This window comes from Emys orbicularis, chromosome 2 (genome assembly GCF_028017835.1).
Source record: "Emys orbicularis isolate rEmyOrb1 chromosome 2, rEmyOrb1.hap1, whole genome shotgun sequence".
Classification (NCBI taxonomy): Eukaryota; Metazoa; Chordata; order Testudines; family Emydidae; genus Emys; species Emys orbicularis.
The window spans coordinates 279,098,518-279,124,572 of NC_088684.1; the positions used below are offsets into that span (position 1 = coordinate 279,098,518).

At 46.1% G+C, this 26,055-nt stretch overlaps 1 protein-coding gene across 1 annotated transcript; it reads left to right on the plus strand.

Moving 5' to 3' along the window:
• Nucleotides 1-757: 757 nt before the first annotated feature.
• On the plus strand, nt 758-5,723 carry MNX1 (motor neuron and pancreas homeobox 1). Its single transcript, XM_065399974.1, has 3 exons — nt 758-1,352; nt 4,342-4,502; nt 5,403-5,723. Exons 1-3 carry the CDS (start codon nt 758-760, stop codon nt 5,721-5,723), a joined length of 1,077 nt encoding a protein of 358 aa, XP_065256046.1.
• The last annotated feature ends 20,332 nt before the right edge of the window (nt 5,724-26,055 follow it).

Genomic DNA, 26,055 nt, shown 5'->3' on the forward strand with positions numbered 1-26,055 from the left:
AGACACAAGTGGAGAGAATCCTTCGAGCTGTACATTGTGCCGCGATCCAGGTGCTCGCTCGCACACACAAACAAACACACACATATTTGTTGTGGCACAAGACTCTTTATAGCAGGGTCTGAATGTGGAACGATTAACGCATCATTGCTGATGATGTTCAAGCAGAATATGTTTGCGTTGCGATTATTGCACATTCTTCCTGGCTGAATTATCTTCAGTCTTAAAAAACCTGGCCCAACCGAGGAATTTATTTTTGTTTTTGTTTTTTTGTGGGTCGGGGGGAGGTAAATACAGAAGCTTCTCAAGTCACTTTCCTTTCTCTGTGTTGGTCACCCCCCCCCCCCCCCGCTCCCCCCGCCCCGGGAGACCAAGCAAGCCTTTCCCTTCAACCTGCTCTAGAGGGCAAAGAAATGAAGTGGGCAGGCCCATTCCCGAAGCGTTGACAGGTGTGCTGCAGGGCCAATCGCGGCTGCCAAACCCTAGTACCGGCCACCAATAGTGTTTCCTCCAGCCTCGGGGCCAATGGGAGCCGGATCTGAGCCTTCAAGTGAGTAGAGTTTGGAGCTGAGGTGCTTACTATCTGCCGAGAGACATTTTGCTGCGCTTGGCCTGGGGGGCTGGTCCTCTGGTCTAGGCAGAGCCCCAGCGCTGGGAGTGGGAGGGGATACAGACTCTCCACGGGGCGCTGTGGGGTCGGGCGGGGGCTCTTACTATTATTTTACAGGCTAAGGGAGGGTGTTTTTTTAGAAACAATCCGATGGAAAAATCCAAAAATTTCCGGATCGATGCTCTCCTAGCAGTCGACCCTCCCAAAGCAGCCGCCGCCGCCTCCGCACAGACCTCACCGCTGGCCTTGGTCACCTCCCTCGCCAACACATCTGGCCACAGCAGCAGCAGTAACAGCAGCAGCTGCAGCCCCCCGTCCTCCTCCGAGCGCCACAGCGGCGGCTCCTCGGACTGCCTGCGGACTGAGAGCCCTTCTCCGCCGCGGATCCTCGCCGCGCATTGCGGGCTGGTGCCCAAGCCCGGCTTCCTGACCAGCACCAGCAGCACCAGCAGCCATCACCACCACCATCACTCCGCCGGGGGCATGGCCCTGGGACTGCACCAGGGGGGAGCGGGCATCCCCACCCAGGCCGCCCTCTACGGGCACCCCATGTACAGCTATTCGGCAGCCGCTCTGGCCGGGCAGCACCCCGCTTTGTCTTACTCCTACTCCCAGGTGCAAGGGGCTCACCCTTCTCACCCTGCCGCAGACCCCATCAAACTCAGTGCCGGGACTTTTCAGCTGGATCAGTGGTTACGAGCATCCACAGCGGGCATGATCCTCCCCAAAATGCCGGACTTTAACTGTGAGTATCTCCTGGCCAAGCGCTGGCATTGGGGGCGCTGGGTTTGTTATGATCTGTCATTTTCCTTTGCGCCTATCCTCACCACTTCCTCGCCTGCCCTTCTGCATTGCCCGAGCCAGGCTGTAGCGTTCCAGGGGCCTACGGCAAGGATACATTGATTCTCCCACTGGCCTTTCCTCGTAGTTAATGTCCCACGCCATTCAGCTAGCGCCGGAAAGGATTCGGTCAAGACTTCAACCGGCGGCGTGTGTAATGATATATATATTGTATTTGGTAATTATTAGCAGGAGGGAGGAAATAACGATTAACAATGGGAAGCTGGAATGCGTTGCAGCTCATTATGGCCGGCACCTTAGCAGTAAATAATAGACTGATCTTTCTTGGGAAGTGAAAAAGGTGACAAATCATTCCTTACATTCTGAGTTCTAATTCAAACTGTACCCTGGGGGGAATTGTGCTAAATAATGAATGAGAACCGAATACCGGTGTATATGAAAATCTATGAAAACTGACGGTATTTTTTTTCTTCTGGATGGCAGCGCGATCCTGCTCATATTTGTTAATATTACGGTATAAGGAGTATGAGGTACAACTTTGCAGGGCTCTGTCCATTTCACCCAGAATGCTGTTTGGTCAGATCCTGTCATCCAGGCAAATTTCACAGATCACTTCTTCAGGAAAGAGTTGATAGTAATAACAGCACACTCCTCTCTTAGATGGTTTCAGTGGACATTCTAGGCTATAATTAAATGTTTATTTGGTGTAATTGAAATAAGAAAGCTAAATAAATGCAATCACTTATATTTGAGCTTGTTAAAAAAAAAACGCGTTAAAAAACAGAAACACTGACCTGTCTTAACAGCAGCTGGGCAGCTAGGCCTCAATGGAGATGGGGACATTTCTTGCATCTCTGTGTTAGGCAAAGACCATTTTCTTAGGTGTTAGCTCTCTGTGGGAATTACTGGCTTAACAATACCTTAGGTGTAGTTTTACTTAAATCATGCCAGGAAAGAATTACGGGTTTGGTGTTTTTTTTTATACACTCCACACACATACAGACAAAAAAGTCCATTGTTTTCTCTTAAATAGGTTTGTTTAGACTAGGACATTCAAGAAGAAAAATAATTAGAAAAGCTGTCCGAATTCTTGCCCTTTCAAACAAAATGCACTAGTGAATAAATAGCCAAGAGAAAAGATAATGGAGGCCTGGAAAATCACACAGCAGTGAGAAAATCTCATCTGTGTTACTGTTTGTATGCCGGACACTGCTTTTTTATTCTGGTCATTTTAGCAGGTTTGCTCCAAATGAGGTAGTAAAGGCAGGCTCCTCCTCCCCTCTCCTTTTAAAGGCTTTTAAGTTTCTAAAGCAAACAACAACAAAAGAGGAGAGGATGTCCAAGAAATCACAAAGCACATGTTATAGTCGCAACACATTCAAAATGATTGTGTTGCCTCTTAGAAGGAGCATAAATATCATCCGCAACTACGGAGACTGGATTGGTTGTTTAAGAAGGATTTCAGCTCGCATGTTTCCTAATTGATGTTCTCATTTATGTGTCCATTAAATGTGACCGCAATATTTTAGGAGAATAATCTCGCCATCAGTTCTCTTTACTTCCAACTTTCAACCGAGTAAATTTTGACGCAGTCCCGATTTTGAATCCAGAAAACGTGCTGAGATTATAACATTTAATTGTATAGTTCGAAAATATTGTTGAAAATAGATATTTCCTATATATAGTTACCTCACTCGAATACTGAACAATATTTCACGTCATGTTTCATGTCACATTTGTCTCCCGTTGTCTGCAAATATAATAGACTTGCCAACTGAGATAATGAAATAAAATAAATAAAAACAAATGGAACTGATTGGAGAGAAACCTTTTTCTCTAATCTGCTGGGAGAGAGAGGGGATCACTGCTTTGGCCAAGTTTCCACTGAACATTTTCCCAAAGTCACTTTGGAGTCCGTTTTAATTAAAGTTCTAATGTATTGTCAAGCTGGGAATTCGGGAGACTTGTTTAACTAAAGCAGGGGGCGTTAAAGTTAAATGAAGCAAATTGCTGTTCCCTTGAGAGACTGATATCATTTCACCGTGATCCCGGGTTCCTTTTATTGTCTAGCACTTGTTAGGCTCTTGGGAAATCAAGAAGTCCCTCTTTGGTCATAAATTTCCCTGCGGTGAATCTATGTGAAATTATGTAAATAGAGAAGTCCATCTCCTATTGCCATCAGGCGTGGCTTGAGGTGTCTAATTTAGGGAAGGAGAATGTTTACTTTAAAGTGCTTTTAATGCTTCTATAGTAACAATTTGAGGACGGGAGGCTTTCCTGCTCCCCCCTCCCCCAAGGACTGCACTATTATCAGATCACTCTACTGCACTGCAAAAAAATTCCCCGGGCTTTTACTCCGCGGTGCCAGTACATTTGCCTTTGTTGTGAGGGCGGGCCCGAAGGAGACTTGCCCGCTCAGGGCTGTGTGTGTGATAGATACCGGTCTGAAGCCAGGACTGCGGAGATGAGGTACTAATTGGAAGTGGTCACCGTTTGGGTAGTTTTTCATCGTGGCATGTAGAAAGGTCACCGCTGGGGTTAACTATGGGAAGAGGGCATGCGGCGGGGAGATTTTAATCACTTGTTCCTCTTCCTTTTCCTCCATTTTTAAAAAGAATTTCGCACGGATGTATTTTTTCTAACCCCCCCCCCCTTCTCTCTCTCTCCTGCTGCCTCCCCTCTTCTCTCCCTCGCAGGGGACCAGCAGTTCTCTTCCTTTCCCAATCCTTTCCCATTGGATCTAGCTTGCCCCCCATGGAGGCAGGTGGACGCAGCCAGGGACACTAGAACGACCCCCTTTAATGCTGAAGGTAGCTGGGCCCCGGCAGTCCCAGCTCCGGCCCGTGAGAGCCGGCTGCCCTGGGAGGGTGGCGGGGGTCGGGCTGCTCCCCCCCGGCTGCCCGCGTTGTGCTGATGCACCGTTTTGTCTCCAGCCCAGGCGCAGTCCAACCTGCTGGGGAAGTGCCGGCGGCCCCGCACCGCCTTCACCAGCCAGCAGCTGCTGGAGCTGGAGCATCAGTTCAAACTGAACAAATACCTCTCCAGGCCCAAGCGCTTCGAGGTGGCCACGTCTCTCATGCTCACGGAGACCCAGGTGGGTGGCGGCGGCTGCAGCGGCCCCTCCGGGCTCAGGGGAAGGGGCCCGGCGCTTAGAACCAGCGGCCCGGGGCTCAGGGACGCAGGATCGCTCCGCTCAGCCCCAGCCCGCCCCGGACCACCGGGGCGTGGGGGGCTTCCCAGCTCCCTCCCGGCGGCAGAAGAGGGGGCTCGAGCACCTGGATTCAGGCTGGGCAGCTCCGGGGCCAGCCCGCGGCCCAGGTGCTCAGCCCCGAGGCGGCCCCCTGGGCAGAATGGCCGCAAAGCCTAACCTCCTCCCGGGCTCCCCTGCCACCGCTCCCCCCATGGCCTCTGGGCTCTGCCTCGTCCCGGGCTCCCCTGCCACCGCTCCCCCCATGGCCGCTGGGCTCTGCCTGCCTCCTCCCGGGCTCCCCTGCCACCGCTCCCCCCATGGCCGCTGGGCTCTGCCTGCCTCCTCCCGGGCTCCCCTGCCACCGCTCCCCCCCATGGCCGCTGGGCTCTGCCTCGTCCCGGGCTCCCCTGCCACCGCTCCCCCCATGGCCGCTGGGCTCTGCCTGCTTCGTCCCGGGCTCCCCTGCCACCGCTCCCCCAGGCTTTGCCTGGCGACCCTCGGCGCCGAGGAGGCTGTGGGCCGCGCGGGGGTGTTTCCAGACAGGGCCAGCTTCACCGGGGGTTCGCAGCCCCGTCTTACCCCGGAGCGGCGGGGTCCCTTCTAACCAGCCCCCCGGCCCGGGGGAGGCGCCCAGTGGGGGGTGGAGGCTGGTCGGGGGCAGCAGGCCGGAGAGTGGCCTGGGTACGGGAGAGGTGTTCGGGGGAGGGCTGCAGGTCACCGGGTCCTGGGGGGGGGGGAGGGCGGAGGTGTGTGGGGTCCCCCCGGGGGCTGCGATCCCCCCTCAGCCCCTCTCTCGCCCCGCAGGTGAAGATCTGGTTCCAGAACCGGCGCATGAAGTGGAAGCGGAGTAAAAAGGCCAAGGAGCAGGCGGCGCAGGAGGCCGAGAAGCAGAAGAGCGGGCTGGGCGGCGAGGACAAGGCGGACGAGGAGCTGCTGCTGCCGGCCCCGGAGAAGAGCAGCGGCCGCCGGCTGCGGGAGCTCAGGGACAGCGACCCCGAGGAGGAGGAAGCAGGACACTGCTGCCCCTACAACTCCTCCGACTGCTCCGAGGGTGACGAGGAGGAGACACAGCCCCGCAGCAGGCACGCCGCCCCGCTGCAGCCGCCCCCCGGCCAGCCCCAGTGAGCCGGCAGGGGGCTCCCCTTCTCCCTGCTGCTGCTATCCGATCCCAGACCTTTTAGCCCTACTCCAGCCTGCCCAACCCCACCCCAGCCACCATACAGACCCCTCTGCCAACCCCTACCCCAGCAACCTCCAGACAGACAGACCTCTCTGCCCACTCCTACCCCAGCCACCTCCAAATAGACCCCTCTACCCACCCCTACCCCAACCACCTCCAGACGGACAGACCCCTCTGCCCACCCCTGCCTCAGCCACCTCCAGACAGACACACACTCCTCTGCCCACCCCATCCTTGAGCCCCTTCGCCAGACCACCCACCTTTCTCCTCGACCCCCCCTTTCCTCCACCATCCCCTACTCGGGCCCTAGTTACACACATCTGCCCACTGCCCCATGCCACCATCAGCACATACTCCTCTGCCCCATCCCTACACATCTGCTTTTGCTCCATCTCTGCAGCCTTTGGCTTCAGTGAAATGAGTCCCAAATGCAGCCATCTTCCTGCACAGGAGGAAGAACAGCTAATCTTATACCAGTATCTTTTATTTCTACATGGGAAATATTCGGTCTTCAGCTGCGCACAAGCCCAGATCCATCATTGCTCTTTGGTGTCAGCATTTCAGCGGTCATGTAACAAACAAACAGAGAGACCAAGCAGGTAATATTAGAGGTGAGCAGCTTTGGTAAGGTTTGGATTTTTTTTTTGTTTTGAGGATTCTTCTTCCTACACATGCTAGAGAAGATTTACAGTTCACCACAGTGTTAAGAGACATTTTAAAAACTTGAACCCTACCCACGGAAACCCTATTCTTTTGCTGAGTATTGGAAATGTTTTGTGCTTATTATATATCTGGAAAACTGTCATGAACGTTAAAACTGCTGGAAATCTCAAGACTGTACTGTCTTTATTTTTGTATATTGTATTTATAAAAAGGGGTACCTCGACTTATGCATGCTAAATTATTATCCAGCTTCTCCATCGTCCATGATGGTATGTAAAATAAACATTTTGTACTTGAGCCTTATGTACAATTTTTTGTAAAGGAATAGGATTGGCTACCAGGGTCTGGAGTTTATACCGCGCCCGGAAACATATCATTTGTCACTTTATTATACACGTAAATATGTATATTTCATGGGGGAAAATGGAACGAAATGATGTCTCTGAATCCATACACTACCTGATAGGGGCTGGAGGAAGGACCCTAGATGTATAGTTAAATAAATCGACTAGACGTTGTATAATTTCCTGTGAAAGAGGTTTTTGCCAGATTGTTTTCCAAACTTAATTTAATTCGATCTAAATACTCTAAAGTTTATTTCTGTATTATTGTTCTACTACGTCAGCAGTCCCCAGAACATCCAGTGGTTTCCTCATACTTACACCTAACAATACATTTATGAGGACAATTTATATTGAAAAAAAAAACCCTCTATTTTCTTCCTCGTTTTTGCCTGTTGGGCCAGATTCAGATCTCGGTGTAAATCTGGAATAACTCCATTAAAATCTGGAGCGGGATACTGGATTTACCTGCAATCAGAAACTGCTCCAATTTGTTTTTTATGAAGCAGAAAATAAGAGGAGACGGATTCATGCGAGGCGACTGCTGCTGTGTTTCAAATGGAGTGGCTTTCTGATCTTCCCCTAGCTGCATTGTGAATCCAACTCTGTTTCTGATTGCTTGTTGCTAAATACTCTTCCCTTTTGATTTTGATTCCTCCCTGCCATGCGATTCAGCCGACTTGGCCTGGCCCTAAGGCCAGCTGGTAATAGCTCTCTCGGATCTGTGCAAATGTACAGCCGAGCAAACATTAGAAGAGAGTCAAACTGCGGAAACATTTCACAGGAGAGCTGCAGTGGCTGTGGATTAATAAACCTCTGCAATGTGGCTCATCAATCAGCGAGCTGCAGAAGCTGCGAACATGTGCCCTACACATGGAGGAAGGGATCCTAGCTGGGGACAGAGAGGACCGAGCAACGATCTGCATATGCGGGGTAGCTTTTCACTCAAGCGTGCTTAGCAGGAGACATGCACCCTCCGGAGCAAATCTGCTGCGCAGGATCCTCGCTACCCTAAACTGGGGAATTTATGCACCTATTGCTCAACGCAGCTATTGCATATTTTAAAAACGGGCACACAGGCAGGGCAGTCAAACGCGGTGAACGAAACACGCTGTTTTCATGGTCGCGTTTAAAACTTATTCCCTCTGGGACATGCATCATTTATGCGAATGGACTAAAGAGGCGAGCTCTTCATTCCTTCAATGGAAACACTATTTATACTGGATAGTTAACACACCCCTGCATTGTAAGCACTGTTTCTATTGCGGAAATAAGGATGTTTAAATAGACTTTAAAATGATCAATATTGAATATAGGGTGAGATGGAAAACAACCGTCCTTTGATCAACATCTGTCTATAATTTTGCTATGAAGCCATTTTGCTTTATCTTACCCTTCCCTCCCTTCACTATTTTAAATGCAAACATCGAACCCAAATCCTGGCTCATATCTTATTTGCTCCATCCCATACCCAGCACATATAAATCAGCGCTACTTCCTTGCCTGAATGACTCTCCTTTCCTGGTATATTGCCACGTACTGTACAACCCCAACGCGTGGGAATGCTAGCTAAAAATCCTAGCAGGATTGAAGTACCACTTCCATTGTGAACTGCCCCCAGTTAAAAGGAAGCAATTGGGTTATTAGTGTTCAAGTGGGAAAAATTAAAAACCAACCGTCGGAAAGCCCTGGCGCAGGAAGGAAATTAGAAAGCAGTGCTAATTTACAGGCATTGTACTAATTCAAGGGCTACCACCATGGAAAGTTGTTGTTAGCCCCGGCAAGCAAAGTGGAAAGGAATCAAATGACCTACCGAAACAGCCCTTTCAAGAGATTTCATCATGAAACCCATTCCCACTCCATTGTCTTTAACTATTGAATAATGAAAAAGGTATAACGTTATTTGCTAGTTAAGCTTCCCACTTATAGCCCTGCTGTTATAATATTGCTGCATTTGGGAGCCTCCAGGCAGATTTCTGGTGGAGTCAGCATAACTGTCGTCATTCAAACTCCTTAATAGCGGCGAAATTTATCTCTCTAATAAATTTAATGATCAATTCGTTCTTGTCACCGCAGCTCTTCCCCAAATCAATTATAGCAAATTTAAATATAATCACTGGCTCATCCTAACTAACTCGGGGCCACATCTAACAATTCATTCCCACTAATGAATTACTATGCGTCTCTGCTCTCTTTTTAGTCTAATACCATCCTCCCCGGGCCGCTTAGAGATGCAAAAAGAATACTAGCACCCGAGCACCAGGGGTAGAGACCAGAGGATTCCAGGAAGGTGACTAACTACCCTAGACTAGATTCTACATTTCCCATTAGGCCAAATCCTGCTCTCCGTCACCCTGCTTTACATCCGGAGTAACTCCGCCGAATTCAGTAGAGCAACTCCGAATTTTTACATTAGGGTACCGAAGAAGAAAATATGTCTGGGGGAGTTTTGCTTACCCAGGATCAGAGTAGAGTAAAAGTAGTTTTATGAATCCTGCTAGCTTTTCTCCCCATAGCACTCCGATTGTGGTCTCGTTTCCACTGGTGTAACTCCATTGATTTTAACGTAGTTACTCCCGGGTTACACAGCTCGGAATCAAGCCCCGTGATTTCAGTAAGGCAAGGAGGATTGGCTCAACAGGTCTTTGTTCTTTGTGTCCCTCAGCCCTCCCTCCCCCCAGAATGGGAAAGACAAAACAGGTCGTCTGGGAATCCCGAGCAGCATTCATCCTATCAGCTGGTGCTGCTAAAGTGCACAGTCCCTCCATTCCGAGGTTGCAGAACTGCTCAGCAAACAAGACATCTTGGCGATCTTGCTATTTTTTTGCTTCTTACCCAGAGACTCTCACCCTTACAGAGTTTTCAACTGTATCTGAATATGTAAATTCGGTCACAAAATTATTGCTCTCAAGTATATCCCAGGTTGCACGGAAGAATAATAGCCTATAAAATATGGAGTGTCCCCACTCCCGCACACCTTTTTAAAAGTGATTTTTTACAAACCTGTGTTAACCTTTCAAATGAAAACAGTATGGCCCATATAAATTACTTCTATAAAGATTTGGCCATACAAGGCGTGTGAAATACAGTCTGATGCATGGATGAAGTGGTTACTAATGATAATAAGAAAAACAGTTTTAGGTCACTGAGCTCTTCAGGTGTTGCTAAGTCGAAATGTAATCTATAAAGCATATCGTTTATGTATTAGCGTGGCACTCCAGCACCCTCGCTGCATTGGAGGGATATTAAATAAGTATTACACTCTGCCATATATATAGCTTAATAAAGTAGAAATCTGTTCAATGCACAACCTCCTTACATACAAATATGGAAGTATTTTAATGGGTTCCAGCAATATAGAATATGACTTCAGTTTCCACATGTATTTTATAGCATTCTCTATGCTCCAGGCAGTGGGATTTACAGAATTTATAGACACACTGGATTTAGGAATACATTTCTTAATTTTATATACTCACTATATCAATATTTGTGTGTGCGTGTATATATAAACACAGGCACACACCCAGTCCATAAATCCGGTATATGGCCAATTCTGATTTTACACCCCAGGAAGACTATGGATATAAACTGGCCGTGGGGAAGTTTAGGCTTGAAATTAGACGAAGGTTTCTAACCGTCAGAGGGGTGAAATTTTGGAACAGCCTTCTGAGGGAAACGGTGGGGGCTAAAGACCTCTCTGGCTTCAAGATTAGGCTAGATAAGTTTATGGAGGGAATGGTTTGATGGGATAACGTGATTTTAGTCAATTAGGCATTAACGTGCCATCGCTGGTAAAATGAGGGTCCGGCTGGAGAATCTTGCCTGTATGCTCGGGGTTCTACTGATCGCCATATTTGGGGTCGGGAAGGAATTTTCCTCCAGGGTAGATTGGCAGAGGCCCTGGAGGTTTTTCGCCTTCCTCCGCAGCATAGGGCAGGGGTCGCAAGCTGGAGGATTCTCTGCGACTTGAAGTCTTTAAATTAAGGGAAAGTGGGTGGGTCAGCTTTTGTGGCCTGCATCATGCGGGAGGTCAGACTAGATGACCATATTGGTCCCTTCTGACCTTAAAGTCTATGAGTGAGTGAGCCTATGAGGGTTGTCCAAGACATAAATTAGCAGTAGAATTTGTCTTTATGTTTATATTAAAAACCCAAACAAATACAAACTTTTCCAAAAGATACATAACCGAATAATTCCAAAGAATGAACAACCGATGAGATGTGAGTTTAGCATATGAAAGTTTTCATCCGCATGACATTAATTTATAGTTAAATACATGATAATTAAACAGGAAAATAAACCTGATTGAGGCAGAAATTTACTGTTTGCCTAAGAGGTGTGTGTCCAAATGTGTTTCAAGAGTATAAAAAATAGCCTAGCAGGCTACAGGCAGCTATTCATGGACTATGTATCAAAGTCCTACCGGTGTATTGTGTCTTTCTCAATAAAACTAATCTCTTTAAAGCTCCAGCATCTCACAAGAATACCTTCAGTGTTCCAGACTACAAGGGCAAATATGTTTTTCAGATTCTGTTTTTATGGACGGATTAAAGTTTATTTTCCATAATAGGGCACCTAATAAAACCCATAAAGCTCTGTCAGACTTACAGCTGGTGGCCTCATTTAACACTTTCACTTCGTAAATCATTTTACAGCTTTCCAGGTGTTTCCAAAAGTGGAGGGGGGGGGGTTTAAATCTACGTAAAATATGTATCTGAAGGTTTTAGGGGTGTGTGAATTTGCATTATCATTTGGAAGTGGTTCAGTGAACGTGTTGCTCCCAACAGGCGAGAAATGGCTTTTATTAAAGATTTCCCCGGCCTGGCTTCAGAGTAACAATCCTTATCCCCATGTGCGGTGTGATAAAAGCCTCAGAGCGATTAACAATGAATCCATTAACAAATGCACCACGCTCCTCTATCCTCGCCCGAAACGGTCCCGCTGGACCAAGCAGCCGCACAACAGGAGCCATCGGTGCCTAGCAAAGCAGCGGTGGCCCGATATCAGGAAAGCGATCGGCAGCCTGGCCCGATGCTCATCTCCGCCAGCCCGAGGTGTCCGCCCGGCATGGCGCGGGCCGCTGCCCCCTGCGCTGCACGCGCTCCAGATCTGTGTAAGGCCCAGGCCCAGGCCAGCGCCCGAGGCCTTGGCAGTGAATCCCCGACCCCCGCCGGGTGCACACGGGGGAGCGCTGGCTCCGAACGGCTCTCGCAGGCGGGGACTGTGCAGCGCTGCTTGCCCCGGTAGGTGGAGCCCCGGCGCTTGCCCCGAGGAGCGGCGTGAGTTAGTGGTTGGGGGGCTGCAGGCCGCGGCTGGTTTACCCAGCTGGGCAGGAACAAAGGCCCTGCCTGAGGCGCCTTATCGCCGCAGCTCCCCCCTTGCTGGGTCAACGTGGGCCCAGAGAAGGGTTCCCAACTCCCCGCTGCGAGTCGCGGGATCAGCCCGAGGGTCGACACTGGTGGCAGCCGGCCTGCGTGACCTCCAGGGGCAGGGCCCGGGGCGGCGGGGGGGGGAGAATCATAGAATATCGGGGCTGGAATAGACTTTAGGAGGTCATCTAGTCCAATCCCTGCTCAAAGCAGGACCAATCCCCAGGCAGATTTTTACCCCAGATCCCTAAGTGGCCCCCTCAAGGATTGAACTCACAACCCTGGGTTTAGCAGGCCAATGCTCAAACCACTGAGCTATCCCTCCCCCCAGAAGCCAGGGCATAGGGCACATCCGCTGCTGCGCTTCCTTTGCTTCCTGGCCTGGCCCTCCTCCTGGTGTTATTTTGACATTGCAACTTAGCTGGAGTCTAAAGTCCCAGGCCTGGGCGGGCTCCAGCCCTGAGTCGCTGCAGAGTGCGGGGAAGTTTGGCTCCAGGGTCTCGGTTTGGCGGTGCAGGGCCAGCTGGGAAATTCACACTTCCCCAAAGCCTGCGGTTTTCCCACTGGGCTTGTGATTCAGGCCCACCTCTTGCTAGAGCTACAATCCCGCCGTGCACGCAGGGCTGGTGAGGTACAGACACACGTGGCCTCTAGTCGTACCCCTCTTTGGTTTTAATTTCATTATTCGATCAGTCACCATCTAAGACAGGATAGGCAACAGGACTCTTAAAATGTTCATTGCTGTACTCGAGAGGCGGTGAGTATGAACAAAGACCTTTCATGGAAATTTTATTTGAAACAACACTGTTTAGGCATGGATGTCATTAACCAGCAATTTCATACAAATTAAGTGCTATAACAAAAAAGTGAAAATAGGATCCATATGTTCTAGGTAACCCTGCTAAAAGTCTTCCAGTGGGAAATCATATATATAATCTATACCATCCTACCATGAAACCTACATGAACAAAGTACTTTATCAATTAAAGGAATATGGATTATTTCTGAAGTTTCAATTTTTATACTCAGCCAAGACTGTAACAGTTTATTATCTATCTCTTGTTTTCACCTAGTTCTCAAAAAGGCACTTGAATATATTTAATCTTTTTCTCTTATAACCCTTTCCCTTTAAGCTTAAGGGATCACAACATAGGCTCCATTCCTGCATTTGGATTTGTGCAGGCTCTTGCACCCAAGTGGTTTCCATTGAAGGACCACTTCCTTTAATTCAGTTGCAGGATCGGGGCCTTACTATGTGGAGGGGATATGGATTAGATCATAGGTTCTCAATGTAGGGGTTGGTGTGACACTCAGTGGGTCACAGTCACACTGCCCTTTCCATATTGCTAAATGGGGGAGGTGAAGTAGATGCCTCCTAGATGGGAATGGGCTACCAGGGAGTCCTGGTATGTTAAAAGTTAAGACACTTGACTGGATGACGTAATAGGTCTTTCCCAACTCTGATTTCTATGACTGCATGATGAGCCAACTCTGCAAAGATGATGCTTGCAGTCTCATCACCCAACATTCACAGTAGCTATTATGAAATTAAAGATGTTTAATGTTTTATTAAAACTCAAAGGAAAACCAAAGTAAAAATGGAAACAAATCCATTTTTAATTCCTCAGTTGTGCATAGCTGTTGCTGCACATATGGTATCTCTTTGGACCACTTTTTGAATTCCAACAGTATTGTGTCACAGGCACAAGAACTAATGCAAAGGATAAAGTTTCAGCCTTCAGTCACAATATTGTCTCTTTTAGGGTGGCTGGATTGTTCAGGTGCTTGGCAAGGGGATATGGAGCCCTTCTCCTCTAGGTCATTGCCTTAGTTCCAGCCAGAATTGTGACAGTACAGGAATGTAGCCATATGATAGTTATTCAAAGGCTTATGTGAAATGAGTGTTGTGGTTTTAGTCTTGTTTGTTTATTTTTAAAGCAAGTAGCGATATAGCAGGTAGGTGCTATTTTATAACTGTTAATGAGTAATTACATAAGGTTGTCCACAGTCACTAAGCTTTTGCCAGGAATAGTCAAAACAGGAATCAAATAGGTTAAACCATATGAGAGCATCTCAGAGTATGTCTTTCTCTGACGTTCATATGAATCTGGATGGATTGGATCTGGAAGACTATCAAGGGGAGCGAGTTCCAGATGCAGGACCCTCTGATAAGAATACTCTACTGCTGCTTGTGGTGTGATTCAAAATAGGAGTTGAGGGTAAGACCCTCTAATCCAGTGATTCTCAAACGTTTTTTTTCTGCGGACCACTTGACCAAGCTGGGGCTGGGAAGGAGGGGGGGGGTCTCTCCCTCTCCCCCCCACCGCAGCAGCCACAGAGCTGAGGCTGGGAAGGAGGGCCGTCTCTACCCGGCAGCTGCAGTCCTGGAGCTGGGGAAAGTCATCTCTTTCTCTGGCTGCCGCAGCCCTGCGCATCCCAAATTTCCCCCCTCTTCTTACCCCACTGCCCCCTCCCACCTACCCCCTATTCCTCCCAAGGCCACCACCTCACCTTACATATGTGTCTTCTCCAGGGTCCAGGCACCTAATTAGTGGAGCCGGTGGCCCTTCATTGTCTTGTGTGCGGCCGCCCAGGTGCGCACCTTAGAGGGAACTATCTGCGGACCACCTGAATGGAGCTTGCGGACCACTAGGGGTCCACAGACCACAGTTTGAAAACCTCTGCTCTAATCTAATCTTTCTACCCAAGTATGGAAACTGTAATGGGGCACAGGTGTTGCTCTCAGACAGGGACTGATCCAAAGTCCATTGACTTCAGTGGGAATTGTGTCCATGATGGGCCTGATATCACTACTCTCCTGCCTCTTCTGAAATCAGAGAAAGCTCCCTTCTCTCCTTGGCTTGGCTGTAGCAGTCTTTTCCCCACCATCCTCCTGTTCCTTGGCTGGTGTAGGGAGAGCTTCCCATCCTGTTTCAATCTCCTTTAACCCCTGAAGCTCAGTGTTCCAAACCAGTCAGGGTTTTATAGATGATCACATAGATAAATATACCGATGGTGGAGCCCAGCATTCCACTTGTGTCATTTAAAAGGGTGGGGGAAGGTATTGTAAGTTGTGCGGGGGTATCATCCTGCACAAAACTATTTTAAAAACAGCTGCCATTTGGTGCAATCTGGCCCATTTCAAAGGCAAAAAATATTGCTCTTCATAAGTGTGTGTATGAGTCCCAGGGATAAGTCATCTCTGGCAGGGATGATTTAGGCACCCCTGGCCTAAGAGGGCTATCAGCTCAGTCCAACCATCTCTTCAGTTTGGTGGCAGAATTTCAACCTGACATTCCGGGGACAAGAATCCCCACTAGCACATGATTGCTTTTAATCCTGCTTCTTCTACACGGTTACTATGAGAGTTTGAGCAAGTAATTTAACCTGTCCCTGTCTTGGTTTCCACTTCTGCACAGTGGAGATAATACTTGTTCACCTATGTCTAGCACAGTTGCCAACTTTCAGGTGGTAAATAAGCACCTCGACTTTCACAATAAGTCAAAAATCAAGCTAATCCAATTTCAAAACAAGGCCAAAACAAGCCAATCCCTAAGAACCCCAACACTTAGTGACTAGATCCCCCTGGTGTGCAGTTTGGGACTGTGGTGGGCCCGCTGTGCACCCCGACTCTCTCTTCCCCTTGCCCCTGCTTTCTGGGAGCCAATAATAATAAAAAAAAAAAAAGCTACAAGCCAAAAAACTAGCCAACAAGCAACTCACAAGCCATTTAGGCCAAAAACAAGCCAAATGTCTGCGTTTGTGTTTTTTTCCACAGGTTTGGCATGTCTGATGTCTAGTGCTTTGAGAGCCTCAGATGAAGGCAACATAAGTACAAAGTGGTGTTAATATTCAGTATATAGAGTTGAAAATAGCTAGAATTGATAAATGTGTAGTGTAACAATGTAGATACATATTTTGGCAATTGAAAAATGCGTATTTTCACCTGTATCCATCATTAAAGTCCATATTCAGACACAGCTTAATGTGGTGGAAGTTTGAAATGAAGGTCCATAACAGATCATTCACACACTCATGATTAGAGAGGAAGGAGGATTTTTGTGCTTAAGGTGCTGGATTTCCCACACACTTCCTATGTGATCTTGGGAAAGTTACTTAAACTCTCCGTTCCCCCATCTATAAAATGGTGATAATAATACTCCCTTTGTCTGTTTTATCTATTTAGCCTGTAAGTTCTTTCGGGCAAGGACTGTCTCTTACTATTATTATCATTATTACAGTAGTGCCTAAGGCCCAGCCAAGAACAGGGCCCCATTGTGCCAGGTGCTGTACAAACAGCATGGCAGACTGTCCCTGCTCCAAAGAGCTTACAATCTAAATAGTCAAGACAGACACACATGGTGGGAAAAGGGGTAGAACACACAAGCAGGGTAAACCATGTGATGGCAGCAAATGGCATGTTAGTTCAATGATTTTTTTTGGGGGGGGGATGAGAGGTTTACTTAGAAGAGGATCAGCTAGAGAAAGCTGGAAGGGGGGAGTACAGATTGTGACAAGGCCATTTCTATATTATAGACCAGCAGTTTATATCATCTGCTTTAGAAAACAAAGCTGGTTAGCAATTGAATAATTGAAAAAGCACCTAAAAGTTATTTCCCCAGTCTCCTAACTTTAGAATTGCTGAACAGACTTAAAATGCTGCAATTAACTTGTGGGCTAAGAATGTTTAAATCAAGCTTTGGATTGGAGTGAATTTTTACAGCAGAGTGATGGGAAATTGTCTTGGAAAAGCTGATGGACTCTTCTCTAGCACAGCAATAATAGACCCCCATAGTATGAAAGGAGTGAAAAGGGTCCTATCTAATTATTATAGGTGAGCTGTAAAGCTAAATGTAAACCCAAGGAACGTGTGCTGTGACCGAACATCCTTTACTAACAGGGCTGTGGGGGGAACTCAGCAAAGACATAACAAATCTTTTCAATATTAAAATCCCTTTTTCTCCATGAATTTCTCTGTTTTGGTAAAGGTGTCCCAGATTCAGGGGTTATAGTGCAGGGGAGTAGAGTGGAGTGCAGCAGCTCCCCCTTCTCTGCTAAAAGCAGAGGGAAATCTCCCCTTTCCCTGCCTGGCTTGGGGTAAGCAGCCTTCCTTCAGAGCGCCCCCTCCTCTTTGGCTAATGGAGGGAGACCTACCTTTCCTGTTTCAATGTAATTTCTTTAACCACTGCCCAGAATGCATCTTTCTGTGGCATCACCGATATTAGAAGTCTCTTGTAATCCTCCAACCGCTTTGGCATAAACCGAGAAATGCTAGAGCATTTGTGGAAGGGAGTGTTGATTTTGTTGTGAAAATATCAATTTAATTCCCCACCCCCAAAACCCAGCTAATGAGGCATCCAGCAATGAAATCTTGGACTTAGGTCCATTTTCAACTTACCTTTATTGTAACTCCTGATCTGTCTTTTCTATCAAGTCTGAGTAGGGTGACTGTATTTCCCAAAGGGAAAAACGGGCCACCCTCTGGGGCTGGCCCCAGCCACTTGCCCAAGGCCCCCTGCTTGCCTGAGGTGCCCCTCCCCCCAGATTGTCACTGGTCACTTGAACCCTACTGGGCCTCTGCTCGAGGCTGTCACTGGTCACGTGAACCCTGCCACGGCTCCCCCCACAGCTTGAGGCTGTCACTACTTATTGGTTGCTGAAACCCTGCTGGCCCCCCACTCGGGGTTGTCGCTGGTCGCTTGAACCATGCTGGACCCCCACGCCCTGGAACTCTTCCTCCCCGCCCTTCAGCCCCGTCTCCCCTCTGCATGGGGCTGGCATCTCCGCTCGCCCCCTGTGCGTTGCTCCACACCCCACTTTTTTGACAAAAGTGGGCATTTGTCCCATTTGCTCTTGCCAACTTGATCCGTTGCGATCGGCTCCATCTTTGGTGGGGGAAATAAAATGAATTTAGAAAGACTTAGTATGAAGGGATAGAGATTTATACAGTGAAATGAGTAAATATAGGGAAAGAAAAATTCCTGTAAATCCTTTGGGGGAGTAATTTTCTCTTGTGTGTGTTTGTTCAGCACCTCGCATAGCAGGAACCCAGTCAGAATATAAATATTTACATATAATAATAAATTAAGTAGGAAAAGTCTAAATTTCTTCCAGGACTAACTCCTATACATGATATTGTGTATGAATAATTACAGAACCTCAGTCACAAACATCTCAGGAATGGAGGTTGTTCGTAACTGAACAAAACGTATGGTTCTTTCAAAAGTTTACAACTGAACATTGACTTAATACAGCTTTGACACTTTACTATACAGAAGAAAAATGCTGCTTTTAACCATCTTAATTTAAATCAAACAAGCACAGAAACAGTTTCCTTAGCTTGTCAAATCTTTTTTTAAACTTTCCCTTTATATTTTTTATAGTTTACACTTAACACAGTACTGTACTGTATTTGCCTCAGCTTGGCAGGGCTCCCCTTCAGTCTCCAGCCTCAGGAGTGAGCAGAAGGAATCTATCTTCTCAGGTGACTGCAGTGCAACTGAGCTCCACGACCCACCCTTTATACTCCCTGTCCTGCCTCTTAACTTCTGATGGGAGGGATGAGCATGGCCTGACTCCACTCACCTGGGTTCAGGGAATGATTCTTCCCCCTCTGGCTAATGGGAGACCACTCACCTCACTACAGTGCCCTAACCCCTGGACTGTAGAATCATTCTCTCCCTTGCTCTCTTTCTCTGGATCAACAGGAGACACTGAGGGAGACCCATGTCACACTATCTCATAGCTCAATGGTTAGAGCATTCTCCTGAGTAGTGGGAGACCCTTGTTCAAATCCTTTCTCACCCCCTCAGACAGAGAGGGGAATTGAACCTGGGTTTCCCACATCTCTGGGGAGTGCTAACCACTAGGCTAAAAATTATAAGGTGAGCTGTGGCACCACCATCTTTCTCTCTTCCAGCCAGATTTTGACTAGGATCCCATCTGGTGGTCTCTGAGTACCCCTACCCAATTGGGATCCAGGGGTGAGATAGGCAGAGGAAAACCTACCTTTCCCCAATTTGTGGATTGCTCTGGGGCTTAGGGGGAGATAGGCACCTGGATGCCTAGAGTGAGGCAGTAGTGCACATGCTCTGAGGCAGAAACATGGAAGCCTGGGGAACTTTTATTACAAAAACGTAGACACTAAGGACTTGTCTACACTGCACCGCAGTTTGGACTACAGGGGTGTAAATTACAGCGTGCCCCAAAGTGTTGCGCTGTAACTCCCCCCTGTGGACACTGCAGGCACAAACTTAAAGGTTCCTAGTTCACATTAATGTAGTTCTCTTCAACAGGACTACACTAATGTGAACTAGGAACCTTTTTAGTTTGCGTATGCAGTATCCACGTGGGGGTGGGCTATAGTGCAGCACTATGGAGTAGGCTGGTCTTAACACCCCTATAGACCAAGCTGTGGAGTATTGTAGACATAGCCTAAGTGAGGTTAGACACCTCCAGGGTTAGAGGGCAGCCAAGTGGGGTTTTGGGGGTGGCTAACTCTAGGGGTTAAGCACCTAAGTATCGTTGTGGATCTGGGCCCAAAGTATCACTGGGTGTAAATAAGGGTTTGCAAATCAGGCCTTTGTGTTCTTAAAAAGAGCCTTTTAACTTGCAGGCCTGGGGATAATTTTCAAAAGAAATATATAAGCAGGTAAATGTACCATTTTTGTTGTTGGCTCACAGGAGGTGAAATCCTGGCCCCACTCAAGTTAGCGACACAACTCCCATTGACTCCAGTGGGGTCAGGATTTCACCCAGTGTTGCTGTAGTTCCTTCTTTCTTGCTGGTTTCAAACCTCAGATGAAACAATTGAACCAAATACATAAATAGCGGCAGCTTTCAAGCCTGCTTGTCACGTTCAGCTTACCGAGTGAGTGGCAATGAATTTGCAAGCTTTTCCGAGCAGGCCTAGGGGGAGTAGGTCACCAGTCTGAACCTTTGGTGAACAGCTCCCTGGAGCTCCACTCAAAAGCTTTTATCATTGTAGGCAATGCTTGGAATTCATGATTGCTTTTTACTCAGTCTCCTGCTTCCTAATCTTTGCTACCTGGCCGCTGCACTCAAACTACCCCAGGCCGCACCTAAAACCAAAACCAAATGACCCATCACAGCTGCCCACGCAGCTTCATAAAAACAAACCATTCAACTTGGGAAAGAGAGAACCTAAACTAAACTAAACTAGGTGAACTGAACTACACATAAAAAAATTAATCCAAAAACGGTGTAAAATTCTGAAGCAGGAGGAAATGTGATCTTGTGATTTAGGCACCAGACGGGGATGTGGGAGATCTGTGCGCTCTTCCTTGCGCTGTATGACTTTGGGCAAATGTCTTAACTTCTCTGGCTCCATCTACATTAGCCAAATGCACTGTTCCATCCAGCTAAGCCTTCCTACCACCATTGTCTCTGCAACAGTTCAATATGTTCACGTCACAGCTCTGTATTTTTTTGTAGAATGGCTGCGATGTATTTTCACGCACAGCGCTTGTTCTAATTCTTGATGCAGCAGAACAACAAAGTACCTAGACCCCAGTTTCTTATACAGCCCTGTCCTCCAGAACAGGTGCATTAAAATATGGCATAGCAATAGGTGAAGATAACCCAGCAGCAAAATGTTGATTTTATTATGAGTTTATAACATCTATTTTTTTAATCTCTAAAAATGTCAGTGATGGAGTATCCAGAGGTGGGTGAGGGATGCAGACAGTCATTTTCAGAACCTTTTGGTAATGATAGCCTGTCAAAAAGCTGTACGTAACTTTTTTGGGAAAAAATCAAACATTAAAATTCTCATTTCATATTTTGAAATTTTTCTTGGGTACAAAATGGGATGAAATTTTCATTAAAATTGTCATGGACAATGTTGTGCTCCCCTCCCCCTTTTTGCAGGACATTCAAATTAGCAATATCTACATTTGCCTTGTCACAATGGGCTGAGCCAGTGATTGGTTCCAGCTTGGTTAACGATCCACACGTGCATCCTGAAAAGCTCCACTCTCATTTGCATCTGAAGAAGTGAGGTTCTTACCCACGAAAGCTTATGCTCCCAATACTTCTGTTAGTCTTAAAGGTGCCACAGGACCCTCTGTTGCTTTTTACAGATTCAGACTAACACGGCTACCCCTCTGATACTCTCACTTCACAACTTCAGGATGGCACAATGGTGAAGGGGGGGACAAGAGGCTTCCTCCAGCCTGCTGTCCTTGAGCATTGTGCCCAGACTCTCATTATGATAGGCACTGCCACAGCTGCAGGGGGAGGCTGCTCTTAACTTTGTGTGTGTGTGTGTAATTTGATTAAATATTTGACCTTTTTAATATTACTCATTTTTCTAAATGGACTGACAGCTTCCTTCACTGTGTATTTCACACATGGCTGGATAGATAGAATTCCCTTTGGAGACAAGGCCAGGTGGAACCTTGCCATTGACAACAATGGCCAGGCCCTGGCTAAACTTCAGGGATCTCAATCTCTTGTAGAAGCAGCAAAGAAGCCTGAACCCAGGTTCTGGTATTTAGGTAAAAGAGGAAATAATTTTAAAGAACCTGTTCATCAAAGGCATTTATTTGTGATTTTTAACACCTACCCTTTTGTTTCAAGCATGATTTAGGATCTTATACACGTTTTTAGTATTTACTATTTATTTACTTACCGTACTTTACAGGTTTCAGTTTACCTAATTTGAAGCCCTTGAAACAGATTTAAATAAATTTAGAAGTTTGACAATCCAAGGACAAAAGTCCTAATAAATATATTTAAAGTGCATAATAGGATTTGCTGTCAACTACCCATTCTTAAACTCCTTGCCCTTGGGTGGTTGTTACATTTCTTTCTATAACTTAAAGGAGCTTAAGGAAGCCAAGTGATACCAGACCCTGACTTGTGCATGAATCCATCAGTGGAAGGCTACTGTAATTCACTTCTTTTTAAAGTAAGAATGCAGACTGCAACAGGTTTTGGTACAGAACAGCTGTTTTATAGGGGCAGCTGTGATTTGTATGCCTCTAGGCCTTGAGGTAAGCTAAGCTTTATTGGAGGGAGAGAGAAAGTTCCTTCAGGAGATGAAATCACAAAAAGTGACATATGGTAGAAGTCAGATACTTCCATCTACAATTTCCTGATATCAGGCCAATGCAAAAAAAATAAACACAAAAATAGATATAGATCAATCTAGACCCAACCTTTGGCAAACCTACCATAAAGGTCAGATTATCTCATTAAAACAGAGACTAGACTCTGGTCATCCCCAACATCAAAAGATCCCATATTGTTTCATATACACAAGGGATGTAGTCAGCCATACTAAGCTATACTGGATTGTGTGCAATAAAATGTTAGAACAACAGTTGTCAATTGTATATTTATTTAGCTTGAAAGCCCTGTCACAAAAGAAAAGTATTTGGCCTACTTCTCCTCCCAGGCAGTAACCTTTAACATATGAAGTTATGAAGAACAATACAAATCAAACCATGCCAGATGTGTTTTAAGTGCAGTATTGAGTTGCACACCTTTGCCAAAGGCAGATACGACAGCCAGGCTTGTGATTGTGATTTCAGAACAGAATTGATATCAGCTATCATCCCCCTTGCACAGGACAATGGAAAAACAGAAAGTTGAAAAGCCTGCAGAAACTTGGGCCATTCAGGTATAGCGTTAAAACCTGCCAAAGGGATTTGCGGATGATTTATCAGTGCAACACTCCAGCCAAAGCTGGAAAACAGACTTTATTGCCCTGTTAATTTTGATACAAAAACCAGGAAAGGGTTTAAAACCTCATTGTCTACTAAAAAAAAAGGCCGGGGGGAGGGGGCGGGGGCGCGGAGGGGCTGAAATGGTGATAATAGATCTGTGTGGATTATACTACCTAGGTTGAAGACTGAAATATTCTGCAATATATCTAACAATGAAACATCACACGTATGGTTTGACTCAATCTAAAGCAAATCTCACAGTATTTTCGATTAGTTTTTCAGGTGTAAGAGCCAGAATTACAATAGCTGTATGGTTTTCTAATATACTGTATTTTCCATTACTCTGAAAATCATATTATATTCATGGAATAATAAAACCCTAGCCCCTCAGAAAGGATCTTGGCCATTTTATAAAAAAGCAATTTTGTTTCATTCAAATGAACAGGAAACATGTTTCAGTTTTTACTTTAACTAGAGATGAAGAAAAGCCAGCAGGTGTTAAATATTGTAATATTTAAAAATGAGTGAAGCTGTATTCTGCGATGCACAAAGTGGAAGGAAAGTGCTGAAGGAGGTATAACTTCCATGGCAGACTCCTGCTGGTGTCCAGTTTTGGAGAAAGCCACTTTCTTTCTGCAGTAATACCATAGACAACCCTGTTAAGAAGAGGAGGTGCCTTGGCATAGTAAGCTTTACTGGGAAGAAAAAGGTGTTCAATTTATTGTCGCCCAGTGTTTTCCTTTTCAAAATTTCATTCTATACTTGGGACAATACCACAACACAGGCTTGGCAGCATGCAGCAGGTAAATTCGTGTGTACATGCCCGGAGATGCAAATGAGGCATCCCCAAAGTTACTCACCCCCAGCAGGTCATAGCAGTCTTGCCTTTGGGACCATGCAAAACCATCGTTTAGACTGCACACACCACACAGAATTTAAGATACCATACCTATATCCTAGAACTTTCAAATCTCAGTTGATTTCTTTCACCAGTTCAGTGTGTTTGGTCAAATTCTCTGAAGGCAACTTTTGTTGCTCTCTGAGCATTGCAATGTGGAACAGCACCATATTTCAGCAACTTCCCCTGCAAATTCATATTTTCAAAAGATTCTTAGAATATGCCACATCAACATGTTTTTTGACAAAAGTTGTAGGCAAAACTGATTCTTGCTGGAAACAGAAGCAGTAGCTATGCTGTATGTCAGAGGCGCAAACAGCAGTTCTGTATGATAAATGATAGTTCAGGAAAGACAAATCTCAGTTATAAAAAAAATAAAAACTGATTGTAACTTTAAACTGCAAGGTTAAAGCCAGCACCCTTAATTGCAGTAGCAATTGTGTCTCTGGCAGCTGCAGCAAATTAATGTATTCAGAACCATAAAACGCTAGGCAGCATTTCCATTGGTAATAGAGGATATTCACTTTTGACTACAAATGAAGCAATTGGACAAGGAAGTAACAGCCTGTCACATTTTGATTATTTTAAAGGGGAACATTTAAATTTTCTTTAAGAACAAGGCAAACACCAGCTGGAATAATGTGTGTTTACATGTATAGATTCATTACATATTAAACCAAATATGTTAACATTTTCCTCTCCGCCCACCCCAAAAGCAAATAAATTAATAGGCAATTGCTGTGGCCTAAATTGAGTGCTTTTGTACTTAGCTCGATTCCATGCATTTCACAGCAGCCTGAATCTCTATACAGTTACACCAGTTTTATGTCAGTGTAACTCCAGCTGCAGGAATGGGGATTTGAGGCTTGGCACTGTCACTCCCAAGGGAACTATCTGCATCCTAGCATTTGACAGTGTGGCTGTGTTAAAGGGATGCCCGGAGCTTGAAATCAAGTAAAAAAGTAGTCAAGTATCAGAGGGGTAGCCCTGTTCGTCTGGATCTGTAAAAAGCGACAGAGTCCTGTGGCACCTTATAGACTAACAGATGTATTGGAGCATAAGCTTTCGTGGGTGAATACCCACTTCGTCGTGCATCTGACGAAGTGGGTATTCACCCACGAAAGCTTATGCTCCAATACGTCTGTTAGTCTATAAGGTGCCACAGGACTCTTTGTCGCTTTGTAAAAAAGTAGGTTGAGGTACTTCAGTGGCTCAAAGTTTCCCTGCCAATTTTGTGGCTTCAGTCACATTTCCCCCCCCTCACCTGTTGTCGCATGAAAGACCCACACAAACAAAAGAGGAAATGGACTGATTATACAGAGAAATTACTAAATAAAGTACTGCCAATAGCCTAAAGTAAACTGAAGAAAGCAAAAACATTTCTCTCTCTCTCTCTCTGAGTGATTGTGGGTGTTACCTGTCACAATACTAGCTACAACATTTTCAGTCAGAGCTGAGAATTTTAAGTTGATTGTGTCTTTGATTTTCTTTGTCCACTGCTCCATGCATCTTGCCCTTCCCAAACGAAGGCAATAACAACCTCAGTAATGGCCCCAATGGCTGTTCTGGATGGCATCCCTTTTGCTGGGCCTGAATGCTACTGTTCAGTTGAGCTGGGGAGAATTTCTTCCAAAATTTTATTTTTTTAATTTTATTTTTCAACAAGACTGACAAACAATGAAAAAAAGAAATTCACCATTTTCTTGTTTTCAACCATTTCTACTGTCCAGTGAATTGAGACTTTACTGGGAACCAATTGCAATGAAACACATTTATGCTGGGCTCTTAGATAGAAACAAATTCTTTGGACAGAGGCAAATCTGAGGGAGCCTTACACACTGATATCAAAACACAGAAATCAGAGTGACTAAGTAGTAACTAAAATATTGTGTCATGGATCCCAAAGCACTTTATCAAGCACCAAAGAGACAACTAAGTCAGTATTTCCAGGAGAGCTGGAGAAAAGTGCATTTTTTATGAGTAGGCCCAGTCCTTCCAAAAAAGAGCTATGGGATCTTTAACATCCATAGAGCAGAGAGTGAACCTTCAAACACCTTCGTACTTGAAATGGTACGTTGGTGTATTTAGACAGTAGGCTCCTTGGGGGCAGGGACTGTCTTTATAGCACCAGGCACTATTGGTATTCAGAATAATTAATCAACAATATAAATGTCATAACGCATTCTTTGTTTACACCTGTAGGAAGATGGGTTAGGTCCACCCCGCTGGGATTTATTGCATATGCATTGCTATAGCATCTGGGAGCATGAGCCTATGGTTCCAAGGAGAGTATTTCAAACATATGTTTAGAT

Coding starts and splice junctions, on each gene's coding strand:
- MNX1 (XM_065399974.1), top strand. CDS start 758: ATGGAAAAATCCAAAAATTTCCGGATCGATGCTCTCCTAGCAGTCGAC. Junction 1,353..4,341: donor CAAAATGCCGGACTTTAACT/GTGAGTATCTCC, acceptor TTTTGTCTCCAG/CCCAGGCGCAGTCCAACCTG. Junction 4,503..5,402: donor TCATGCTCACGGAGACCCAG/GTGGGTGGCGGC, acceptor CTCGCCCCGCAG/GTGAAGATCTGGTTCCAGAA.